Raw genomic sequence first — 16,649 nt, 5'->3', positions numbered from 1 at the left:
CCTTCCTCCGCTCCTTCCCCCAGGCGAGTTACACTCGCTTCCTCCCAAGCTACTTGAGCTCTTCCTGTACCTCTATAACTTGTTTTCTAAGCCCATTTTTCCCCCTATAAATTGTTCCTTCTACCTCTGTGATTTTCCAAATAAATGTTCTCTTATAGTTTGAATCTTGACTCTGAATTGTTTCCTAGCCAGAACCCAAATCCGTACTGAGGTTGCTGAACCCAGGTCCAGTCTGACCCCACCAGCGGAACACCTGGTGCCCTGCCCACGGCCCACAGCAAAAGGAATGAATGAATGAACAATCCCTCGGTGATTTCCCAATTTCTAGCTATCTTCTTTAGTCTGTTTTTCGACACAGCCACCATGTGAACCTTCCCTCCTGCATCCCCTGCAAGCTGTGTGGCTTGGAGCAAATTGTTTCCTTTAGCTGATCCTTGATTTCCTCATCTGCAAACAGGGACTACTTATAGGGCAATTAGGAAGATTCAAAGAGAACACGTGTACCAGCCCCTCAAGGGCTAAGGAGGAGTCCAGGAAAAGCACTTCTCTTTGGCCCTCCGCCCCATCCCAACCCCGCCTTAACCCTCCAATCCCAGTCTGTTCCAAGAGCTGGAGGGAAGAGCCTCGCCCCTGGGCTGGCCCCTGGCTAGATGTAACTGTTTATGCCAAGCCCAGCCTCCCAGGGACAAGTTATTTGCTCTGCTTGTAATTAATTGCAGAAAGCCGGGCTGGGTAATAAACTCTGCTGGGGAAACATAAACAGTTTGCACAGAGCTCCAAATCCATTGTGAGGCCGGCAGAGAGGGTCCGAGGAAAGGAATGTTCTCCCCAGTCTCCTCCTAGCCAGAGGCGGTGAGGTCACTGAAGGTCAGAACTGGAAGGACACTTCCGAGATCTTTGGGAAAATAGCAGCTGACGTGACTGGGCGCCTACCTTGTTCCAGGCACAGCTGAGCGCTTGATTGTCTGGGACCATTATTTTCCTCATTTTAAAGAAGGAGACACTGAAGCTGAAAGGGGCCGGGTGACTTGCCTCAACTAGAAAGTGGCTGGGCTGGACGGGACACCAGGCCTGACTTCAGAGAAGGGAAAGGAAAGGAAAGGACAGCCATTCGTTCAACAAAAATGTATACAGGCCTCCTGTACCAGGCACCGGGGCCTGGAAACACAGCTCCAGAGGCGCGTGCATTCCAGTGGGGACGAAGCTGACTGAATAATGATTCATTCAGGGGTGCTAAGAAAAAAGAAAACAAAGTCCCTTCTGCAGGAGGTCACAAGGGCCATTTGAGTTCTGCAGTGCAGAGACCACACAGTAGGCCCCAGCAGGGGCACACAGTAGGTGCACAGTGAGTTTCTGTCTATTCTTTGGGCCAGTGCAATTTCTCACCAACCAATTCAAAGTGTTTCAAAGGTACTGCGCCAGAGCTGGGGGCATAATGATGGAAGAACAAGACATAACCCCTGCCCCCCCCCAGGGAGCCCACAGTCCAAATGTGGGTAAAGGGTGAAGTGCAAGACAGGTTGATGCGGGTCCTGGGACAGAAAAAAAAAAGGACAATCAACATTTATTGAGCAACTTGTGCCAGGCACTGTGCTAAGCCCTACATTATCTCCTTTGAGCCTTATTACAACCCTGGGGTAGAGAGAGAATGCTATCATCCCCATTCTACAGATGAGAAAGCTGAGTTTCAGGGAGATGGCATAGCTGTCTCGTGTTCACAGGCATAACAAGTAATGGGCGTGGGATTTGAAATTTGGCCTGACCCCAAAGCCCAAGTTCTTTCCTCGTAGCCCCCCACTCCAGTCTCCTCCCTCCCCACCATGAAGGGTACACTTAGGTTGGGAGGGACAGGAGGCAACCACCACTCAGTAACCCTCCCCGACACTGGTGGGGGAAGCAGAAAAGGTCAGCTCAGTCTACCACCCACCCTCCCCACCCCATCCCCCACTCCAGCCACCCCTGGACTTCACTGACAGGTCAGGCTCCTCACTCACCCCCAACACCCAACCCCAGCCCAGGAGCAGGAAGGTCAGTCCGGACTTCCAGCCTGCCCTTCTCCCACGAAAGGGCCTGCGCCTTCCCAGGGAGCTGAACTTCACAGCTTATAAACACTTTTACCCTCTTAGCACATCTTACCACCACCACCCACCCCCAGCTGGATCCCCAGCCGCCAGCATCAGGCACAGCACAGGTGAATCCACAGGCGAACTGGCTCCGTACCAGTGGAAGGGGTGGGCTCCCCTGAGCCAGCTCCATCGAGCTCCCACCATTTACTGAGCTCCCACGGCAAGCCTGGGGCTGTCCCAGGCAGCTTTATCTCTGATCAGTTATCTAAACCTTCCCATAGCCCTGTTGGGTAGGTATTGTGTCCACTTAGCAGATGAGTAAGATTGAGGGCAGAGAGGCCTTTTCCAGTCGGGCTCTTATTTGCACAGCGAGCAAGAGCTGTGAGCTGGGCCTGTCCCCGAACTGGCTCAGCAGGGAGGGCGCCAACCGATGACCAGGTCCACTCGGTGGGTTGAGACCTCTCATGCAACAACGTGGCACCAACACCCTGGCACAAAGCTCACCCAGCCAGAGCAGGCACAGGTCCAGGCTTGAATGGGCCTGAAGCTCATAGAGTTTGGAAGCCCCCTTTTTTAAAAAAAAGCTTTAAAAAAAAATCTCCCTTTTGCACATTTCACAAAACCCCTGGGCATGCAGACGCATTGCTGGGCCTTGGAAAGGGCCCCGGAGCGTGAAGGGTCTGAAACTGCAGCCGCACCAGCCTCATGGCGAACCCGCCTCTGGGCTGGAGGAAGGGCCCAGAGGCGATCTGAGCACAACCCGCCTTCACAAAGGCCCTGCCTCCAGCCCAACAGACAGACGAGGCTCCGAGGACATTCCTTCTTCTCGTCCTAGCGTCCAGAAAATGTGTGTGGAAGGAAAAGGGGGCGGGGGGGGGTAGGGGGCATACGCCTCATGGAATCACCTCCAGGCTAGGCATTCCCAACCCCTAATTGGAAATGTATACATTTCCCTTTCCAAGTTTCAGCCGTTCTCTTTCAGCACCAAGGCCAGGAAGGAAGTGAAAAGAGAGATAGGGCGCTTCTCCTTTGGGTCAGCAGCTCAGGGCTACTTCCTCCAGGGAATCTTCTCTGACTCACGTCCCCACCCAATTCTGGCCCCCGCTGATCTGAGGCCCCTATCAGTTGCTGGGGTCCAAGAGGCATCAAACACACATCTGCCCTCTGGCACAGGAAACTGGCATGTTAACAGCCATCTACAATACAACGGACCATCATGGAAGCCTGCAAGGCGGCGAAGGAGCATGGAGGAGGGGTGCCCGGGCAGGGAGGGAGGAGCCAAGGGAAGGCGCCATGCCCAAGCACACAGCAGGTGCCCAGTACACCATGTCCAATTGAACGGTGTTGACATAAAGTTGAACCTTAAAATATAAGGGAGATTTCATCAGTCGGAGAGGAAGGCATGCCAGACAAAGAGACTGGCTCACACAAAGGCACAGAAGTGTGGAAAGTACAGAGACTGTGGAGGAACATCCAAAAAGTCCGTGTAGCCAGAGGGTTGGCCGTGTGGTTGGAAGAGCTGGGAAAGGAGTGTGGGAAGGAGTTTGGCACAGACCAGGAAGGGCCCCCAGGGCCACCTGAAGAATGTGGACTGTCCTATAGGAAATGGGGAGCAGCTAATCGGGTTTTAAGCTGGGGAAGAACAGGGTCAGATGTGAATTTCAGAACAAGAGGAGGGTTTGGAGGGTTTAGACCAGTGATGGCGAACCTATGACACGTGTGTCAGAGGTGACACGCGAACTCATTTTTTTTTTGGTTGATTTTTCTTTGTTAAATGGCATTTAAATATATACAATAAATATCAAAAATATAAGTCTTTGTTTTACTATGGTTGCAAAGATCAAAAAATGTCTATATGTGACACGGCACCAGAGTTAAGTTAGGGTTTTTCAAAATGCTGACACGCCGAGCTCAAAAGGTTCGCCGTCACTGGTTTAGCCTGAGCAGAGGGACAGCAGCCAGAATGCATGACTGCGATAGTCCAGGCCGGAAGTGGGGGTTGGACTGAGCTGGTAGCCATGGGATGGAGAGAAGAAACACACTTCGGTGACGGGGACATGTATCCATCACATCAGGGTGGATACCCCAGGTGAGGGTGGGGATTTCTCTTCTGCACAGAGCTCCCTGCACATACTCCCCTCCCCCAGCTCTACACTCCACAGGAAGCTGAGGCTGGAGGGAGCCAGGTCAGTCGGCGCGTTCAGGGTCAGGGCTCAGTCTGGGACTAGGTCATGGTTCTGTGTTTGAAAGTTCTTCCTATTAAAAACGTTTACTTTTTTTTTTCCTTTTGCAAAATCGACTCTGCAAAATGGTGACCATCAGAGATGGCTGGGTTGTTTCAAGTACCCGTGCTGAGTGGCTGTTGCTGAAGTCAGCACTCTAAATAATACGAGAAATGAGTATGTGCATATTAACCACTTGGTTATGCCATGTGATCATCTTTGTCATTTTTTGGATATTAAAAAAAAAAAACGATTGCAAAAAATTATTCTTACTGAATTTTAAAATGCTTCCAGATTTCTTCCACTGCCCTGGGGCTAAATAGACCCATAATAAAATCAGCCTACTAATGTGCTGGGCGCTTTTATTAGCACAGACAGAACAGAGAAAGCATGGAAATGTATGCCCAGAGGCTGAAACTCACCACAGACACAAAGCTACTAATGGGGGGGAGGGGAGGGATGGAGAGAAGGCCATCTATGCTTATCTGCACCGCCCTGGGCCCTCCGAGGTGCAGAGACAGCACACATGTCCCCACAGCCCCAAAGCCTGGAGCTGTCTCTCATACTCATGGTTTCCCGGCTACTTCACGTCATTTCTCACCTGGGAGCAGTCATCGGACCTCCGCAGGGTCTCTGGGGCCAGTGAGAAGCCTTTGCTCCCCTGCCCTCCACCAACCAGAGGAGACCTGGACGGACCCAGGTTTCCAACGTGAGTTTGCTGAGCCCAGTGTCTCCTCATAAACCTGCCCCCAGTTCCTCCGTCCGGGACCAAACACGCACTGGATGCCCTGTGGCAGAACTTTCACTTTCACCCTAGACCAGTGGTTCTCAACCTTCCTAACGCCGCGACCCTTTAATACAGTTCTTCGTGTTGTGGTGACCCCCAATGTCATTGTTACAAATTGAACATACTTAAAGCATAGTGATTAGTCACAAAAACAATATGTAATTATATATGTGTTTTCCGATGGTCTTAGGCGACCCCTGTGAAAGGGTCGTTCGACCCCCAAGTTGAGAACCGTTGCCCTACACGTTGTGGCCTCAAGAAGTCTGCAGATCCAGGACACCGCTTACTAACAGCAGGTGAGGCAAGTGCCTGATGCTGCCTGGCACATAGTAGGTGCTCAAGTATCTGATGAAGCAAGTCAGTCCTGGCTAAAAACATCGGTCACAAACCCCACCAAGACAAGTGTCTGCTCTGGCTCACCTCCAAAGCGGGCTCCCTTCTGTGGGCTGCCTCTGACCCTTACCCACTGGGCTTGCTCTGTCCGGTACAAACTGATTCCCACTGCCCCACTTCTTAGGGTGTACGGTGATGATCCAGTTCTTCTCCCCCAAAAGACATGAGCAGCCGAGGGCCAAGACTTGTCAGTTTCCTCTTCGTACCTCAGGTGCCCAACCCAGGGCCTGTAGTGTGGCAGACACTCACAGAAGTATTTGTTCACGGGCACCTCCCGGGGAGGGCAGCGGTGGCTGAATAGAAAGGGTATAAGCCAACCCTGAAACCCCTGGCCTGTAGGGTGGGGTGCGGGTGTTCTTTGTTAGATGTTCCCTGCCAACCCCAGGACCCAGGAGGGCCAAACCCCACCCTATGAGAAAGGGCATGGTCTTAAGTGGAGACAGGAGCAGTCTGCTCCTTCAATCAGCTTCCCACTAAAAGAGAGGCATGCCGCTGGGGACGGACCCAGGTTTCCAATGGTGAGTTTGCTGAGCCCAGTGTCTCCTCGTGAACCTGCCCCCAGTTCCTCTGTCCGGGCCCAAACACTCACTGGATGCCACAGACGGCTTCAGGGACAGGCCTGGCACCCAACAAACACTGAGAAATATTTGTGCACTTGAATGGAACAAACTGAAAAATGCTGGCTATTTCTTCCTCTGGCTTCAGAGAAGCGCACCTCTGGGGGTACTTTGCAGGCAAATTATCTCAGGACTCTGCCTGTTTCCTCCGCTGAGGCTTCTCCCCTTTGCGGCCCTGCCCCCAGGAGTGTGGGAAACGGGCAGTGCGAGGAGACAGCGCCAGTGGCCTGCACCAAGGTAGCGCACACAGCTTTCCTCCCGAAATGGTACGGGCAGCACCTACCACCACCCCAAGCAGGGGGATGGTCACAGGGACTTCTCAGGCCCAGGAATTCGCAGCAGAGCTGCACCTCCTCCGTGGCCCCTCTGGGGAGAAACGAAAGCGGGAAGCTGGGAGTCATGCTGAGTTATGTAACCAGCTTCCTCAGAGTCAGAGGCCCTGGCTGTCACAGCCCAGAGCTTTGGGGAGAAGTTGGGGGAGGGAAGGTGGCTTTCGTCCCTGCCTTTGCTGCCTCTCCTCCTGACCTCCGCAGACCTGGGCAGACCTGGGCAGACCTGGGCAGACCTCAGACCTGGGCAGGCAGGCGCGATGCTTCCCAAATGCCCCAGGTCCAAGAGGCACTTCCCGCTAGGGGCTGGGAAGCAGGAAGGCTTGTTGTCTGAGTGTGTGCTAGTTTTCCTGGAAGAAAACCAGGATCTGGGCTCCTCACTGGCACCTGGGGGCAGGAGCTAAGGGAGAGAGGCCTCGGGCCCTCCCAACACCCACCCATGCTCCTAGCTTCCTGCACCCTAAGTTCTCCCCACTTCCTCCTAGAGAATCAGCCATGGGTGAGGGGCCGAAAGGGCGGCGACCCGGGCTGCCCCAGCACCACTCTGCTCCACCCCTCCCACCCTGGGCAATCTCACTTCCCTTTCCTGCCATCACGTGAGCGGCTCCTCTGGCCCAGATCAACCCCCTCCCCGCCCCCACACACCCAGCTGTGTGTACAGTCCAGGACCGGCCGGAGAGAGGGGGGCAGAGACAGAAAAGCTGAGATCCACTCCCGGTCTTGAATAATAACAGTGACTTTTGATCAAGTCCTTACACTCTCTGCCCCCAGCCACCACTGAACTGACGCCCAGACAGTTTAATACCTTCACCCAAGGTCCTGGAGATAGCGAGCAATATTGCTGGACAGCAAAGCCAAGTCTGTCTGACTAAAATCCATACTCCAAACCTCGTGGCTCTAACTTCAGGGAGCCCCATCTCCACACACCTGGGGGTGCTACTTGGGAAATTACTGGACTGTTGGAAAAGACACTGTGCAGGCTCAAATAGTCGCTCACTGAGAACACTAATTTGCTAGGACAATCATGAGGACAGGGCAGGGAAAAGGGTATGACAGAGGCCGAGGGCTTGCCTGCTGCCACCACAGTCTTGCCTTCTGATGAACTTACAGCAACTCAATTTCAGGCTGGATCAGACCGGTATACAGTCTGCTCCTTCCAGAGGACAGGGATGCTAGAGGCCACGCTAGAGCACAGCTGCTGTTAACACCCTCTCCCCTTCTAGCTCTAGAATCAAGAAGGAAAGTTCTTCCCGGCCAGCATACCTCAGTGGTTGAGCGTCGACCTATGAACTAGAAGGTTATGGTTTGATTCCCTGTCAGGGCACATGACTGAATTGTGGGCTCGATCCCCAGTGTGGGGTATGCAGAAGGCAGCCAACCAATGACTCTCTCATCATTGATGTTTCTCTCTCTCTCTCTCTCTCTCTCTCTCTCTCTCTCTCTCTCTCTCCCCCCCCCTCCTTCCCTCCCTCTCTGAAATCAATAAAAATATATTGTGTTAAAAAAAAAAAAAAGGAAAGTTCCTAGACACCTTCTGGGCCAATGTCTCGCCTACTTCCAGATTGATACATGGAGAAACAGGCCCAAAGGAGAAAAGCAGCTCTTCCACGGTATCACAGGGACAGTGGAGAAATGGGGTCCTGTCTCCCAGGTCAGAACCCCTACCGTTGAGTCATGTCACTTTGGTGATGTCTCTATATGGGACCTTCTCTCATCTGCCCATTTATCTCTCTCCTTGCTCCCCTTCCTGCTTCCCTTCCAGCTGTGCACAGCAGGCCCAGGGTCTGAACCCCCTTTGCATAGCTTCCCTCTCATTCTCACATCTGTTCTGAGCCTCACCATCCCCCACCCCCTTTCCCTCCACTCCTCTGGCCAAGGAGCAATTCTCGGGTCGTTTAATTAGCTGATTATGACCTCAGCCTGCTGGATGCAATGCCCAGAACTCTGCCCCCAGTAATTAGGTGGGTCTGGGTACTTGCCCAGTGGAAGCCAGTGGGAATTCTGTGCTCTCCAGCTGCATAAAGAGCTCCTTGATCAACAGTGGGTCATCGGAAGCCATGGTCCCCTCCTCATGCCAGGTCAAACCACACTGGATAGACTGTAGCCAGATCCAGATGTCCATCCTAACCAGGAACTACCCATTCTCCCGTACCACTGCCCAGACCCAGAAAAGGCTCAGTAATGTCTGAGGATGGGGACGGTGTGGTGAATTTAGCCCACCCTCTGAGGGCCAGGAAAGGACGCTCCATGGATAGGGCACTTATTTAGGAAATAGGATTTGGACAAGCAGAGAGAAGTGAGGATGGCATTCTAGGTGGGAGGGGGGAGCAGCAGGAACAAAGGCACTGAGGCTGAGCCAGCAATCCCCTTTCCAGGCTCTGGCTTTCAGAAAACACCTTCTCCCAGCACGGGAAAGCCCTTCATCTAGTGACCTTTACCTTTTGGGTCACAAAGAATAACCTAATGCCGGTGGCTCAGGGCCACCTTTAGGCATTTCAGCGTCAGCAATGATGTCCCATTGTTTTCACCAACAATATTGCCTACCCCCTCGCCCCCGCCCACCAAGTATATCTTTTCCCAGTGAAATACCTACATTCAGCCTCCTTCGTTCACTAAACAAATATTTATGGAGCTCAGTGCCATGCCAGGTCCGCACAGGTGCTAGGGACAACAGACCCAGGCGAGGTGCCCTTGGCCTCACGGAGAGGACATCCACACGTGTGCAAATAACCAAGACCCACACAGAGAGGTGGGCCAGTGCCAGAAAGGGGGTGGGGGGGGCACAAAATGTTATTTAACTCATTTAATGCTCTCAGCAACCTACTGTACGGGCACTATTACTACCCCATTTTGCAGACCAGAGAGCTGCAGCAGAGAAAGAGTTAAGTCATCGGGGCAGGTCGGCCAGTTGGTAAGTGGCAGGGCTGGCATTTGAAACCAGGAAATCTGGTTTTTGCTAGAGCCTACCCCTATTCTAATCAGCCTCTAATCTATGCTAATCAGATCACAGAGGAGCCTGCGGACACCCATGGGAGGGTGTCCCTGAGGAGCGAACAGCCTGGGCAGAGAGAATGCAGGTGCTTAGAGAGGTGGGAGGCTGCTGAGGTGAGGACTTGAAGAAAGCACCACCCATATCACCCAGGCCCAGCAACCTGGCAGTCTCAGCCCCCAGGTCTGTGACAGAGGCCTGAGCTGCCCACTCCCCCACTTCTGATCCTCCAGAAGAAAGGTCACCCCAAAACACACTAACAGAACACAGGAAAGGGGCCTTATGCACGCTGGCTGATTTGATTTCCATAGGGACACCAAGACCCAGAGAAGATGAATGCCGTGCCCAATGTCACACAGCAATGAGTAAGCATTAGGGCATAACTCTGGGACCTTCCTGAGATGGTGCATCCCAGCTGTCCACTCCCTACCCTCTCCCATCGTCCTTTTCCAAAACACACGGATGGCCATTGATTGCACAGGCTAGGAGAAGGGGCGGGGGGGGGGGGGGAGCTGCAAAAGGAAGCAGTATGCCCCTTCCCTCTCTGAGCACACCTAGAGGCTAAGGGCCAGAAGGGGAGGGGCCTCCTGCCTCATCCAGTTTCTGGGCCTCTGGGTGCACCCAGAGAGAGAAGCTACACCCTGCACGGCCACTGAGCAGCTCAGACCTTGAGTGCAGAGTCCTGCCTCCTGCTGGCCTGACATCAGCCACAGCACCCGCCTTGCTCCACACTCTATAGACTGACAGACAGATCCCTCTCCAGACAGACAGAGCCCTCGCCAGGTACAGCGGGCCCCACTGGACTGGCTGTGTTCTCAGCCAGGCCCAGCCCAGACATAGGCCGAGGGAAAGCTGCTCGGTAGCTGTGATGACTTCAGTCATATAGAACTCCAGGGACCTAGCTGGTCCAGTCCCTGGGCCTTGGCCTCCTGGGGGCCTTGTTTGGCACCAGGTCTCCTGGGATGGAACAAGCAGTTCCTCTAAAGTGGGACTAAAGGCCAGCCCCAGGAAGGAGGAGGCCTGTCTCCAGAGAGATGACCCTGCCAGAGCTCCTTGGGGGAGGGGGGGGGGGGTTGAGACAACAGAGTCCTTTGTTCCCCTCTCAAAGGCAGCCATCCTGTCCTGCCCCACCCCCTGTTCTACATACCCTACTAGGACACAAGCCACCCCTGGGGCAGGATCTCTCCGCACATAGGAGGGCGGGAGGGAGGATGCCTAGGAACCATCGGGGACAATGCCTGGTCTAACCCCAGGGATTGTGCTGGAGACGTGCCGCACCCTCAGGAGCCCCCATTCTGATGAGGAGACAGGGCTCCCACCTGCAGAAGTCTGCCTCATGGGGGAGAAACAGGCTGCACTCGCAGGAACCCAATTCTAATAGGAGTGGTACATCCCCTCCCCTCCCAGACTTCCCAATCTGATGGAGGAGACCCCCAGCATCCAGGCTAATGTGGAAAGCATGGCTTCCATCCTTAGGATTCCCCAATGGGAAAGACCTAATTTCAGCAATTAGGGAGTCCCTAGGCTGATAGCGGAGGCAAGAAGGGAGGAAGGAGTGCAGTACAGTCAATAAATCCCTGTTAGACATCTCCTATGGCCCAGACCCAGAGGTGAATAATGACCAGCAAACAGGAAACTGAAATCACACCGAACACAAGGAGCTCCCCCAGTGGAGAACAGAGCCACCTGGGTATAAATAAACGAGTGAGAACGCGCCTGGAAACCCACCACCCCAGCCCCCAAGGCCCTCGCGCCAGGGCTACCATCTCCATCGGCAGCCTCAACCTCACACCTCGAGTGCCTGCACCCACCATCTGCACTTGGCATGGGCTCTTCCTTCTGTCTAAAACACCTAAGCCTTCCTCACCCCAGGACCCAGCTCAGAGGGCACCAGCCTTCCCCAAGACTTTCTTTCAGGAGTCAGCACAGACACGCCTCCCCTGTGCCCAGCTCACACTCCCAAAATGTCCCTCCCAGCCCTCAGCTGAGCCTCACGCCCCAGGTCCCCAAACCCTTCTGGGGTCTCCCCACCACCCAGGGCCTCACCCTTCCTCCAAGAGGCTCAGCCCAGCTCCAGGCACGAGGAACAACAGGGTCTTCCCCCTCTCCTCTGCCCCTGGCTTTGTCCTCGCCACTCCGCCCAGACCCCTCACCAAGTCAACAATAAGTGCCCTCTGGCTAAATCCAAGGGGTCTTTCCCCACCTCCTCCTCCTCTGCTGGTCCTTCCCTGTTTCTTTGGCTCCACAGCCTGCCCTGCGTCCTCCCTCCGCTCTCCACCTTCAGCCATGGCCATCGGTGCTCTCCAAGGCCCCAGCTGTCCCTAAGTATCCTCTCTTCATAGCCACACCTTCTCCCTGTGCCATGAGACCACCCTCCCCAAGTCAACTACCGGCTCTAAACAGAAGACTTTCAAATTCCCACCTCCCACTTCCATCCCTCCCCTCCCCCCACCCCTTCTATGTAGAAGAAGTGTTTCTACCATCTTCCTCAACTTGAAGCCTGGATCCTTGCCAAGCTGCTGCCCCCTTTCCTCCCCCCTCCCCCCTGCAGGCCTCATTAGATGGTCAATATGGTCTTGCTGGCAGCAGTTCCAGGAAGCCACCCAGGGCACGCTGACCCCAGCCTGTGTTCTTCCATTGCCGCAGCGCTGAGGTGTGGCCAGCCCACAACTCAGGACCACTGAACCCGTGCTTCAATCTTGGGCAAGGAGGCCCCCACTTGGAAGGAAGACAGCCATGGGGAGAAGTCTGAAGCCCAGAGGCCGGCCTAGAACCGGGGATCATAGACGGTGTGTCAGGCTCAACACTTCTGTTCCCAGCAGCCCCACCAGTGACCCCGGCCAAAGCCACAGGATTTCCCCATGTTCTAGCCAAGATGGGTCCCACAGAGCTTAACCGCCAAGAGAAACAACAGCCAAGGCAGACAAGGGCCAAGGCTCGCAGACAGCTGGTGGTTATGCGTCCCCATCCTACCCACCCTCCTCCCCCACCAAAAAAGAAATGTTCATAAACATCTGTAGGAAAGGAAAATCCATTCCATCCCACTGCTTCTCGGGAAGTCCCTCCTATTATCTAACTCTGATCCTCCGTGTTGCCAACTGAGTTAGTAGGAACAGCAAGAACCAGAAGGGAGGCACAACTTGAGGATGGGGTCACCAGGGAGCTGGGGGAGGCCAACTGTGAGCCAGACAAGCCCGCTCCCTCTGCGTGAGAGCACAGAGCAGCAGAGGGACTTCGTGGGCAGACAGGCCTGGGCTCCGAAGCTTGTTGGCGAAATGGCAGTGGACAAATTATTTAATCTTTCCTAGTCTGTTTTCTCTTCTGTGACATGGGAACAGCAGTCCCTACATTAATAGGATCGGATCACTGGGAGAACCAAATGAGATCATACATGTAACTCCTGACACATGCCAGACACCCAACCACTCAGCTAAATGGCTCCACCTCCTTATTCATGTTTCTCAGTTCCATCCTCTCCACAGGCTTCCTTCAGAGCTCACCTTCTCTCAGGCTCCTCCTCCTCCACCTCCTCACAGGTCTCCCTGCTTCCAGGCCTGCTCTTCCCATCCACTCTCCTTGCCACGGCCAAAGGCCCCCCTCTGAAATGAAAATATGCTCCCATCTCGCCCCTCCTCACACTCCTCCCTGAGTCACTTTCCACTGAGGAGAAAAGCCTCGCTCCTTAGCTTGACATTCCAGGCTGTTGATGACTGGCCTGTGTTTACCTCTTAAGGCTCACCCAGCATCCCCTGCCCAACCCGCAGGCCGCATGTTGCTTCACGCCTCCCAGCCTTTGCACATTCTGCACCCTCGGCCAGGAATGACGTCTCCAATCCCACCCACTTGGCCTCCTCATCCTTCCAGATGAAACTCACTGGCCCCAATGCCACCTCCTTCCCAGGAAAGGTTTCCTCACCATGTCGCCTGCCCGGACTGGGTTGGGACTCCTTAGCCTCTCACAGCACATGTCACCCTGCATAATAATCACCTACTCTGCTCTAAATCTTTTGGGGACAGAGTGGAGCCATTCATCTTGAACCCCCAGCCCTGGCATTCAGTCAACATTTGTTGAATGGATCTATGTTTGCTCCCAGAGCACCTTGTTGGAGCGGTCAGCATACTGCCTGCCTATAATGAGTCCTATCCGGGTATTTGTTTTTCCCCCTTAACCCCAAAGTTCCTAAAGGGGAGTGGCAGTTTCTGAGTAATTCCCATTGTCACTTTCATGTGGGGATGCAAATCCAGGCACAGGGATGGATGTGATGACTCCTAATCCTTAGAGTATTGGATATTTGCCATTTCCACGTCCAAGTCCAGGATAAAGCAGAGTCCCACTGCTCATGGAACAAGGCAAGGTACAGCCCATTACTGAATTTTACCCTTCTCTTCCAAATTACTTGGGAAACCTGCCTGGGAGGGAGAGGGAGGCCAACTGGGGCTACAGGAAAAACTGACAGGGGAGCAGGGCTATGGTTGGGTGGAGTGTAGCCAGGCAACACCTCCCACCCTGCCCAGTGAACTCAGTAAACACAAGAAGAGTCCTGAAAATGTTAAGAATTAATAGCTCCAGTTTACAGATGGGAAAACTAAGGTCCTGAACGGCGAAGACAATTGCCCAACGTCTCCAAGGTCCCCCAGTGAGTTAGATGCAGAGCAGGGGGAGTCACGGAAAAGGTCCTGCCTCCAAGAACAGGGTCTCCAATAGATGCCTGGCTGCTCACGGTGTCCTCACCCTGCTGACAACCCATGGCCGCAGGGGACCAAGTCACAGATAGGCGAGCTGAGGGGCTGAGTCACCCTGATGGCGAAGCAGCACAGGAAGAATGAAGGAGAGGAGGCTCCTGACTTCCTGCCGGGAGAAAAGTCTCACCTCAATGGTCAGGGGGACATGGATGTGGAAAAGAGTCACATCCTCCCGCTGAGGACAGAGACCTGGGTCACAGGGGATTAGCCGTTAAGGTGCGTGCAGACCCCTCACAGTCCTCTGAAGCCTCCAGCACCAGCCTGGGCCTTCACACACAGAGCAGGGCACCCCCACCTGGCCTCACACCCAGGACCCCCCGGGGGCCTGGCAGTGCCCAAGAGCAAGCCACAGAGAAACGGGACCGAGTGGGCTCCAGGCTAGGCCCTGCCTCTGGCCCCTGCTTAAGCAAGTCAGGTAACCTCTCTTGCTCTGGTTCCTCTTCAAGAAAACAGGAAGAGGAAAATTAACCCCCTTGAAGAGCTGTCAGGAGGATGGCTAGGAAGTAGTTTCTAAATCTTAGGAGCACCAGTTACCTCTGAGCCTCAATTTCTTCTTCTGGAAAATGTCCATGATCTCTGCAAGACCTCTCTCATGCTGCTGAGAGAGTGTGTCAGGTAGCTGTGGGTGTGAAACGGCTTTGTCAGTGGTCCCACAACATGATGACCACTGCGGGTCATTGCTCCCTAGGCCATTAGCTCCTGCAGCACACATCTTTGATCCCCACACCATGCCTGGTACACAGCAGGGGCTCAAATAATTATTGGAAGCAAGGAGAGAGGGAGGGTGGAGAGAGGGAGGAGAAGAGGAAGGAGTGGGGCACACAAGGGCAGGAGAGAGGAAAGAAAGAAAAAAATGCAAGAAGGGTTGCAGAAGAGGTAAGAGGAGGAGGTAAGGAAGAAGCTTCTTCAGAACTTAGGGGAGTGGGCAGACTGAGGGGGCAGAACTAGGGTGCAAAGCTGAGCACCTGACCAGGGCTATCCCCAGGGGCCACCCTGCCCCAGCCCCAGCCCCTTCCCCTTTGTGTCCCAGTTTTCCACTTCAGGGGCATATCCCCTCCCTTTCTGAGTCAGGGCAGGCTCCTCAGATAGGAGCCCCTGTCCCACCTCCAGCTCCAAACAGATCCTGGCCAGCCAGCCAGGCCTCAGGGAGGTCAGGGGAAAAGGAAATAAGTGGATAGGATGCGTTTTCCCAGGCTCCGGGGGCCTCCCACTGTGTGATGTGTGTGTTTCCACTTCTCTCCATGTGGGGACTGGAGTGAGTGTGTCAGCAGCCCCGGGTCTCTTAGCTGTGACCATGGGGTGCCGGTTGGTGTGGGCAATAGTCTGGTTTGTGTCTGCTGGGGTCAGTGTTGGTGTGGTCTTGCAAACACCATGTTAGTGAGACAGGTGCCCGCATAAGCAGTCATGTCAGTAAGGGTGACAACCTGTGCATGCCAGTAAGAGTGTCTGTTACAGTGACCGAGAGTGACAGTGTAGGTGTGTACAGTGTAGGCCAATATGTATGCCAGCACAGAGGTATGTGAGAGTTGATGTGTGCTGGAGTGTGACTGTGTATGCCAACATGACTGTCAGCAAGAATGTGTTGACAAGTGGTACCACCGAGTGTGTGACAGTGTCACTGTGTGTGATCAGTGTGTGGCAGTGAGTGTGTGTGTGTGTGTGTGTGTGACAGCATGAGCATGCCCATGGATGAGTGTGTCCCTGTGTCCACATGAGCGTGTGTGCCATTGTGTGTCAGCCTGCCCCGCGGGTCTCTGTGTCTGCTGGCCAGTGCTGGGTGTCAGCGAGTGAGTGTGTCTGAGGAGCCATGAGCCAGATGGGGCAGCCGGGTCCTCGCCTCTCGGTGCCCCCGCCCACGGCCCTGCCAGCGACTACACGGGAGCCCTCAGGGATAGAGAACTGAGTGCGGCTGAGCCAGAGGTTGGCGGTCCTGGCATGACCGCGATCGCAGAGCCAGGGCGCGGACTGGAACCCCTGCCCGTGTTCAGGCCCAGGTCAGCCCCGCGCGCACCGGCCAGGCCGCCTCCCGCACTCACCGTGTCCCTTTGTCACCCATGGTCCGCGGCAGCTGCAGGCAGGTCCACGGCGTAAGCGCCCGGGCTGGAAAATCCCCAGCCGGCAGGAAGAGCGCGGGCCAGCCGGCTCCCGGTTCCCTGCTCCGCCTCCTCCGCCCTCCGGCCTCCGCCGCCGCCGCCGCCGCCCCCGCCCCGCCCGGATCGCCGCCCGCCGAACCGCCCGCGGGGCTGCACAGCACCCAGGCCGCGGCCAGGGGCGTGGAGCGGTGCGGGGAGTGCGCGTGTGGGTCTGTGTGTGCGCGCGTGTCTGTGTGTGCGCGCGCCGCCCAGCCAGCCGCCAGGGTAGGGCAGCTGGAGGCGTCAGGGCCCGCCGGGCCTTTGGGGGTCCACACGGGTGCGTGTCCAGATGCGCGCGCGTGTGTGTGGTGTATTTGGTGTGTACGTGAGGGCGCACGCTGGTAGAGATATCGTGCGCGTGTGTGCACGCG

At 55.0% G+C, this 16,649-nt stretch overlaps 1 protein-coding gene across 4 annotated transcripts in view; it reads right to left on the bottom strand.

The window, feature by feature from the left end:
• The window catches only part of ARRB1 (arrestin beta 1), a 71,404-nt gene extending 55,055 nt beyond the window's left edge, over positions 1–16,349 (bottom strand). Inside the window, exon 1 of one of the 4 annotated variants that reach the window (XM_059708431.1) lies at positions 16,183–16,349. In XM_059708431.1, coding sequence (XP_059564414.1) covers positions 16,183–16,202 — 20 coding nt within the window. In that variant the 5' untranslated portion in view covers positions 16,203–16,349. Of the gene's footprint in view, positions 1–12,903; positions 13,083–16,182 lie in introns of those variants that run through there. The other 3 variants (XM_059708432.1, XM_059708428.1, XM_059708429.1) reach the window with 3 other exon arrangements.
• Between the last annotated feature and the right edge of the window lie 300 nt (positions 16,350–16,649).

This window comes from Myotis daubentonii, chromosome 9 (assembly GCF_963259705.1).
Source record: "Myotis daubentonii chromosome 9, mMyoDau2.1, whole genome shotgun sequence".
NCBI lineage: Eukaryota > Metazoa > Chordata > Mammalia > Chiroptera > Vespertilionidae > Myotis > Myotis daubentonii.
Note: the sequence above shows the minus strand (reverse complement) of the source record. Positions and strands in the feature narration are given on the sequence as shown.